Here is an 8,748-nt window from a genome sequence, read left to right as displayed (position 1 = left end):
GAGTTCCTTTGTTTCAGTATTTTATCTATGCAGATAAGTCAATAAATGAAAAGATTCTCGGACCATTATGCTTGTTTAATGAATTACCAATACACGGGGAAGTTGGGCTTTAGAGATATGGGGAGGAAGGAACTGAATCAGTCCAGATTTTCATGCTGGATTTCTGTTTCCTCTCCTTAAGGAAATGACCAGAAAGGTGTGAAGGAGGAATCCCCATGAGCAGTCAGCTGCAGTCTTCAGCTTCTACCCATCTCTGGAAGAAGGTGGCGTCTTCTCATTCATCCTTGCTGCCGGCCTATAGCTCATACTTAATGCAATAAAGTCTCAAATGCAACCCCCAACCTTGATGGTGGTGTCTAATTCTCTTCACAATTACTTTGCAACTGCTCAAATGCTTCAAATTTAACAGTTTATAGAAACAGCAGTGATGGAGCTGACATCATGTCATGTGAAAGCAATGGAAAGGGTCACAGTTCAATGGCAGAGCATCTGTTCTATATGCAGAATGTCTCTGGTTCAATCCCCGGCATATCCAGGTAGGGCTGGTAAAGATTCCTACCTAAAGCCCAGGAGAACTGCTGCCAGTCTAAGATAAATAGGCACATGACCTGGCTTGGTATAAGGCAGCTTCCTATTTAAATCAGCCCTTTATTTAGAACCATTAGGTCTAGCATCTTACTTCATATTTGGAAGACGGACCAGAACTCATTGGTAGAAGACATGTTTTGCATGCAGAAGGTCCCAGGGACACCAGAGAGGACCTGTAGCTGAAACCTTATTTGGAGTTGTTTGCAAATATTTTTGAAACAAATGAATATAGCTTGTTAAAAATAAGAAGAATTAACGAAGTATCTGTACTAGTAATTGGTTTTTTCTGGTGGTAGGCAACACACTTGAAGCATTCAGCTTAAAGGAAGGTTGTGGACTAATACAACCTTCCCTAACCTAGAGCTCTCTAGGTGTTCTCAGACTCTCTAACTCTCATTATCCCTGACCATTAGCCATGCTGGCTGTGGTTGACAGAAGTCCAATGATATTTGGAGGGCTGCAAGATCCCCATCCCTGATTTAACAGATCAGGTTAGGGAAAGTTGGACAGACATCAGTTGAATGTGGTACGTTGCCCCTCTTAAAATACCCAGCAATATATGGAAGGCTGAAACTTCACCACCCATTCTGCAATGGGACAGAGGTTTTTTTGTTGGTTCGGAACCCAATGAACACACAAATGGGGTGTAGGCTAAAGATGTTATTGCACAGCCCAAAGAAAACCACAAAGCACTGCAATTAGTTTACATCCCTCAGATTGCTGTGAACCCTATCAGCAATGGTCATGAGTCCTGAAGGTGGAGCTTGGCTGGTACACAGCACTCTCGGTGGATAGCATTTCATAGACATTCCACCAGAAGAGGTGTTCTCGGGGCTTGTACACTTTTGTGTATAACATAGTTTCTGGGATAACACATCAGCTACCCACCAAACTGGAAGACACCTGGGCAGGCAGCCAAAACAGTCAAATTCTAAGTGTGGATTCAGCAGAAGCCTATCTTAAATATTAAGATTCCCGCATGGTGACATAAAATCTGTGAGAAACCACTATTTTAAGAAATAACAGGATAGGAACAGAAGTAACCCTCAAAGCCTTTCTAGACATGAAAGGAACATTGCTGCGCACCTCAAAACAGCAATGATTTCCTGCAACATCCCAATATACCGTCCCTGACTTAATGGATCAAGTTGGGAAAGGCTGAACTAATATCATTCTCATGTGGGGAGTGGCGAACCTCCTGCAATCGCTCTTAAAATGTTTACATTAGTTATTCTGGCTCTGGGTAAAAACAGTCTTTATGGGCTGAGGGATGGAAGCATTTAGGGTGACAGTAGGAGGTACCTGTCAGGAGCTCGTCCTACACTCGAGTAGGACCCTCACAGAGACACATGCCCAACTTCTAATAGTACCTCAGAGCCAGATGGACGGATTGACAAGGTGGAGGCCGGGCTATCAGGAAACTAGTGGTCTGGAAATGTAATAACCAGTTGCTCAGATCTGGAGAAGGCAGAAGCTTTTTCCCCATCAGGGTGTTCGCTCAACGTTAGTGGACTCCCATGCCCAACAACTCTTGAGAGCCAGTGTGGTGTAGTGGTTAAGAGCGGTAGTCTCGTAATCTGGGGAACCGGGTTCGCGTCTCCGCTCCTCCACATGCAGCTGCTGGGTGACCTTGGGCTAGACACACTTCTCTGAAGTCTCTCAGCCCCACTCACCTCACAGACTGTTTGTTGTGGGGGAGGAAGGGAAAGGAGAATGTTAGTCGCTTTGAGACTCCTTAAAGGGAGTGAAAGGTGGGATATCAAATCCAAACTCTTCTTCTTCTTCCTTCCAGAATTATTCTTCCCCTGTTTGCCCACCTTTCATTTACCTGCACTCCCTTTTACTTAAAACCAGAGATGACCCTTGGCTGTTGGCTTCCTCCTCTTCCCAGGTCTAACATTTGCCTTTGTAGAACTCAGCAGGGAAGAGGCTGGAGAAAAATCTAGAATTAGTTGCCTCTGTCTATCATCGGCTCTGGCGCCACCTGCTGTTGGCTCCCTGCCTGCCACCCTAGAGGTTCCAATGGGCACAAACCACCATGGCCCTAGACCCAGTGTCTACTTGAGGCTGGATTGCCCACCAGCCAATAGGACATACGTGCTCTCTCTCCCTCTCAGCACCCAATGGACAACATGCACAGTTGATGTCACAATAGCTGCACTTCAGAGTGTCCCTAGCAGGCCTTCATCAACAACAGGCACTCACCTTGAGCAAGAGGGCCCAGAGATGGCATGGGGCCGCAACAGTGTCTTGAAGAGCAGGCCCTCTTGAGGAGGTGAGGTGAGAGGGGCATATGCAGGTGGGCAGCATCTTTTGCCATTGATGTTGATGTCCTTTGTGTGAAAACTTCACAAGTTCCTTAACACTGTGGTCACTCTTCCCTGGGGTAGAATCAGTTACCCAGAGCTTCACAAACACACACTCCTCCCTTCATGCAAGCCATTCATGTTACCACAACTGAATGAAATGTTGTGGCCAAGCAGATAACCTGAAGAAGAGGGGCCCGTGAGGGATGTAGCACAGGAAGCCTTGGCTGGAATCCAGATTGAAAATGAATCCAGAAATCACTTTCAGTCAATAGTGCCTGCTTGCTGCTCTAGCACCATTTGCAGCAAGTCTCATTTTTGCTCAAAAATCTGGGGGAAATTTTCCCCATTTTATAAGCTAATTTCATCCTGAACTCTCTTTAATGCTGGCCATCAGGGATAGAGGAAATTCTTGTTCTGTACACATTTTAGGCAAACTGGCTAAATTTGTCATTCTGAGGCAAGTACATGGAACTAAACACAGCTGTCATTCAAACTGCTGTTCAGTTAAAAAGAAAATCCATCGAAACCTGTATTTTTTTTTATAAGGAGATATGTAACCCCCCCAAAACAGAATCCCACATTTTTAGGGGTATTGCATATGAAAATATGCATTGTAGTGGGAAAATTAACAGCTGTGCATTTTAGGGAGGAAATGTGTATTAAAAATTGCAATACATAGAATTTAAACATTATTTTGAAATATATTTTTTTAAGAAGAAGATCTTCACAGAATGAGATTAAGTGCACTTATTTTTGAAATCATGCAGAAATGCCATGGAATGGAAAGGGACTGATCTATCCATCCCTATTTGTCACTACAGAACAGACTATCTGGGAAGTGGCAGAGTTCCCTTCATTGGAAGTTTTTAAGCAGAAGTTGAATGGCCACCTGTCAGGAATTCTTCTGTTGTGATTCCTGCATTGCAAGAAGTTGGAGTAGATGACCTTTGGGGTCCCTTACAACTCTACAATTCTAAGATTCTATACAACTGTATAACTGATCTCTCTCTCTCTCTCTCATGACAGCTTCCCCTTCCCCTTCCCCTTCTTCTCTCATCTACTTCCTTCATCCTGCTCGTCATGAGTTCCAGTCATAAAAGGGAGCAGCCAGAAACCTTCAAACCAAGACCTCTCGGCTTAACCCAAGGTAACCCCCCCAAGACCTCTTATGCCAAAGAACTAGGGCCATCTTATCAAATGACCAGCTGTTGTCTCCCTGACTTCCTCCCCTCTCCCTGACTCCAGGTCTAGCAGAGATGTATGAGGAAGAGCTGCTCTATGATGCCACCCTCATAGCTGATGGACAAAGATTCCCTTGCCACAGGTAGGCCTTGATTTTTCTGAGCAACATGAAGGCTGCCCAGAACTCATTGTTTGAATGTAAAGGTTGCACAAAGAGCATCTCAGGTTCATCTGCCTTTAAAAAGAAAAAAGGGGGGGGGGAATCAAGTAGGTGAGGGCAGGGAACATTTTTTCAACCTTAAGGTCATATTCCATTCTCAGCAATGTCAAGGGGTGGGAGTCAGGAGTAGGTCAGTAATAAGTCACACGGTGTCAGGAAGTTAACTCTTGATTCAGAGAAACCAAGCAGTTCAAGCCTAGTGAACACAACTCTACCCGGTAGCTATTACCTCAAGGAAAATCACTTGCCAGGACTGAAGGTCCCCACTGTCCCACAGCTCTCTAAGTCTCCTCCTCCACTGGTTCCTTCTCAAGCAATTTGAGGTCTTGCATGTCTTTGCTCCACCCTCTTCATATCCCTTTGGGTTCTGAGAGACGGGGGGGGGGAGGGAGAGATGGTCACAGCAAGAGGGAAAGACAGCCTGGCTTCATCCCCAGCCTGACTCATCTCTGCCTCTTGGCCCCTTCTCCTCTCCAGCCTGCAATTCTGCCTCTGCTTCTGGACTGCTGTCTTCCACAGTCTCCTCCCACTCACTAAACCGCTCCCTCTTCAGCTCCCAGCACCTCCTCCTCTCAATCTGCTCCCTCTTCTCCCTCTGACCACTCATCATCATCCCACCACCACTCCCCGGGCTCTGAGCCTTCTTCCCTTGAGGTTCCCCAGTTGGTGCCTCCTACCAGTCCTCTGCATCCAGCCAGTCCATGGCAAGCAACCTTCCAAGGGTTTGAACTTGGCCTCCAGCAATTGCAGTTCTCTCTTTCCTTCCCTGCAGAGCGCTGCTAGCAGCTATTAGCCCCTACTTTCGGGACATTTTCATCAATACCTGGAAAGAATCTGGTGGGAAAGAAGTTCTGCTTCAGGAGGTGTCTCCATTTGTCGTCGAAAACATTCTGAAATATATCTACACAGAGGACATAACACTCACCCCTGAGCTAGCGCCGCACCTCTTTGCTGGGGCCAACCGCTTACAGATCATACCGCTGCAGAACCTCTGCTGTAGGTAAGTCACTGCATCTTTCTTCTCACACCATGACTGTGCATGCAGTTCCACAATTTGACAGGTGCAATGTACATCACACCATGAGCATGCAAATTCCAACTTGGGTGGCTTTAAAAGAGATAAATTTGTGGAGGATCAGGCTATCAGTGCCACTAATCCTGATGGTTATGTTCTACTTCCACTATTGGAAGCAGCATACTTCTGCATGCCAGAGTGCTCTTCCCTTCAAGTCCTGCTTATCTGCTGCCCATGGACATCTGGTTGCCCACTGTGAAAACAGGAGGGTGGCCTAGAGGGACCATTGGTCTGATCCAGCAGGACTCTTCTTATGCTTGTAGTGCATAATATCTTATCAGGATTCTTTTAGCCCAGGAATGGAGAACCTGTAGTGCTACTGGACCACCAGACCCCATCATTCCCATCAATGGTCAAGGATGATGGGAACTGGAGTTCAGCATCATTTGAAGCAAGGTCCTTCAACCCTGGAGCTTCAGAACTACAGCTCCCAACATCCCTACCATTGACTATCCTGGCTGGGGATGATGGAAGTTGTAGTTCAAAAAACATTTAGGGACTCAAGGCTGAAAAATAAAGTAAGGTCACAAGTTAGTCACACCTGCTTTAGCTAAATTTGGAATGAGGAGTGAGGGATAATGAAGAACTGCTGCAAAGAGACAGCTTCGAAATCTGTTGTTGCTGTCTCATGGAACATTGAATATGGAGACAAATGGAGAATCTAAAAATGTATACAAAATTCTGGTGTTTTTTATGATTATAAGAGTTATATCCATAGAGAAATCCAAAGGAGTCTCCAACCAGTTTTTGCTGCAATTTAGAGAGTCTTTGTCAAGGCCCTTGGACTATGGATACAACTATGGGATTGCTTCATTCAACACAGCTTCCCAGTATTTGTTACATGGCCAAAGGATCTTCAGGACTACCATATTTTTCGCCCTATAGGACGCACTTTTCCCCCTCCAAAAATGAAGGGGAAATCTGGGTGCGTCCTATGGGGCAAATGCAGGCTTTCGCTGAAACTTGGAGAGCAAGAGGGGTCGGTGCACACCGACCCCTCTCGCTCTCCAGGCTTCAGGAAGACATCCGCAGCCTAGGCAGCCCTGCGGGAGGTCCGGCAGAAATAAATTTTTCCTTTATTTCCCCCCAAAAAAACTAGGTGTGTCCTATGGGACGGAGCATCCTATGGGACGAAAAATACGGTAATGTAAAATCATGAAACAGTGGGTTGCCATATTAGCATGCATTTTCCCATAAGCAAATTACTGCTGGATCATCCAGTCCACCCGGATCTCAGAGTGGCCATCCACATGTCTAGATAGGAAACTCACAAGCAGGACGTGGGTTCAAGAGCATTCTTCCCAGTTGTGATTCCCAGAAGCTGGAATTCAGAGGCATACTGGCTCCAACAGGGGAGTTAGAACAACAGAACCATCATGGAGGGTAGCCATTGGCAGCCTTATGAATTTGTCTAATCCTCTTTCAAAGCCTTCCAATTGGGTGGCCATTTGGCGGTCCTAAGGCTAACCACCAGGTTTCATGGTGGGAGTCATGCTGGTTCCTCTGCTCCACAGGCCTTCCTGTTCCTTCTTTTGCCTTCCAGGTTCCTCGGGAAAAATCTCTCTGTGCAGAACTGCTTTGAGATGTATTCTTTGGCAAGGACGCATAAGAGTCCTGTCTTCCTCCATGCGGTCATACGCTTCCTCACCAGAAAATTCAGCCAGGTCTGCGAGCATGAGAGTTTCCGCCAGCTGGACCTCAGCACACTCATCACCCTGATATCCTCCAGCAACCTTGAAGTGGCTTCAGAGATCAAGGTCTATCGGGCTGTGCGACTCTGGGTGCAAGGGCAATCCAGCAAGCATGGCCCTTTGCTAGGAGACCTGATGCGCCATGTCCGCTTCCCACTCTTCAGTCCGGAGGAGCAAGTCGAACTACAGAGGGACTTGGAGAAGTGGAAGGACCTCAGGCTCGAGTGGAAGGTGCTGGATGGCGAGGAGAGGTTTCGTCGCATCAAGGGCCTCCGGCAGGGCATGTACAAGCCGCACATCCTGTGCATCGACACCCAGATGTGTGAGTACCAGGAGCTGGAGAGTGAAGAGGCCCACATGGGCTGCTATGACCCACAGACCGAACTGTGGGAGAAGCTTCCCGGCCTGCAGTCCTTGACGCATGCGTGTTGCGCCACAGCTGGTGAGAAGATCTATGTCTCTGGAGGCATCTGTAAGAACTCTTACTCCACCGCTGTCTATGAGTTCAGCTCTTTCAGAAACCAGTGGCTGCAGCTCGCACCCATGACTGTGCCCAGGGCTGCACATGGCTTCCTGTTCCACAACCAGAAGCTCTACGCCATGGGGGGATGGTGTCAGTTCCAAAGCTTCCTCAACTCGGCTGAGGCTTTTGACCTCACGGCAGGGACGTGGGCTACGATTGCAAAGCTCCCGTTTGCCCTGAGCCACCCGGCCTCAAGCGTCTTCCAGAACAAGCTGTACCTCCTTGGCGGCGCCACGGGAGTTTCTGGCCAGTGGCTGTTCCACAAAGGCTTCCTGATCTACGAGACCAGCTCCAACACATGGACTCAGGTGCCTCTGTCGACGGGTTTCTTTGCTGCAGGAGCTGTGGCTGGGGACAGGGGGATCTATGTGATTGGGGGATACATCGAGATGAAAATGTGGGACCGGGTTGAAAGGCTCCTCATCCCCGAGAACCGCCACAGCTCTCGCAAGTGCTTCTTGGTCAACGAGACTGGCAAAATTAGTGGCAACATTGGTATGCCCAAACTGCCGCGTGGGGTTGCCAACGCAGGGGTAGTCTCCTGCGGGAAGCGGATCTATGTGTTGGGTGGGGAAGACTTAACCCAGCGCTACAAGATGATTTACTACTGGGAGCCTGGAGAACCCCGCTGGCACCGGTGCACAACAGAGATCCCTACCACCCGTGAGGGCATCAGCAGTTTTGGATGTGTGACCATGATGAGGCCCATCCCACATATCCGCCAGCTCTTCCAGGTCACCGCCCTTGCCATTGTGTCTGCAGCAAGCAAATAGCCATCCCCCTGGTGGTCCTGAATGAACTTTCGAGTTAGCAGAAACCAGGCAGACACATGCAAATAACTTGGTACTGGCTGCCAAGTTCAGTACTATCGGCACTGGCTAAGGTTCAACTTAAAATAGAAATGCAAGCTGCAACAAAGTTCGATAATCTCAACACTGGCTTAGCCGTTACTTAACTCTTTAGATGTTAGCAGAACTAATTCCAAGAAATACCTACGCTGGTGCAGCTGTAACTTAAACCAGTAAAAGCTAGTTCAGAACCACTAGACGTTGGCAGGACCTATTCTAATAATACCTACGCCGGTGCAGCTGTGACTTAATTCAATAAAGCTAGTAAGACCCACTTGCTCTATTAAGTAAAAGAATTAATTTTTTTTAATT

The 8,748-nt window shown here is 47.4% G+C and overlaps 1 protein-coding gene and 1 long non-coding RNA gene across 2 annotated transcripts; one reads left to right on the top strand and one right to left on the bottom strand.

The window, feature by feature from the left end:
* Positions 1-54: 54 nt before the first annotated feature.
* On the bottom strand, positions 55-2,696 carry LOC309536531. Its single transcript, XR_014221581.1, has 2 exons — positions 2,417-2,696; positions 55-774 (listed from the first exon to the last, which is right to left on the bottom strand). It is a non-coding gene; the product is annotated as an uncharacterized lncRNA (long non-coding RNA).
* A 66-nt stretch (positions 2,697-2,762) lies between these two features.
* On the top strand, positions 2,763-8,412 carry LOC309536164 (kelch-like protein 35). Its single transcript, XM_082230104.1, has 5 exons — positions 2,763-2,863; positions 3,930-4,044; positions 4,143-4,221; positions 5,072-5,299; positions 6,918-8,412. Exons 2-5 carry the CDS (start codon positions 3,978-3,980, stop codon positions 8,359-8,361), a joined length of 1,818 nt encoding a protein of 605 aa, XP_082086230.1. The 5' UTR covers positions 2,763-2,863; positions 3,930-3,977; the 3' UTR covers positions 8,362-8,412.
* Positions 8,413-8,748: the final 336 nt, after the last annotated feature.

This window comes from Podarcis vaucheri (assembly GCF_965113315.1).
Source record: "Podarcis vaucheri genome assembly, chromosome: 7".
In the NCBI taxonomy this organism is placed as follows: domain Eukaryota; kingdom Metazoa; phylum Chordata; class Lepidosauria; order Squamata; family Lacertidae; genus Podarcis; species Podarcis vaucheri.
Note: the sequence above shows the minus strand (reverse complement) of the source record. Positions and strands in the feature narration are given on the sequence as shown.

What these genes read in the sequence shown, in the direction of transcription:
- LOC309536164 (XM_082230104.1), top strand. Translation starts at nt 3,978, where the DNA reads ATGAGTTCCAGTCATAAAAGGGAGCAGCCAGAAACCTTCAAACCAAGA. An exon ending in CAAAGATTCCCTTGCCACAG is followed by an intron (nt 4,222 to 5,071) that starts GTAGGCCTTGAT and finishes CCTTCCCTGCAG; the next exon opens with AGCGCTGCTAGCAGCTATTA. An exon ending in CTGCAGAACCTCTGCTGTAG is followed by an intron (nt 5,300 to 6,917) that starts GTAAGTCACTGC and finishes TTTGCCTTCCAG; the next exon opens with GTTCCTCGGGAAAAATCTCT.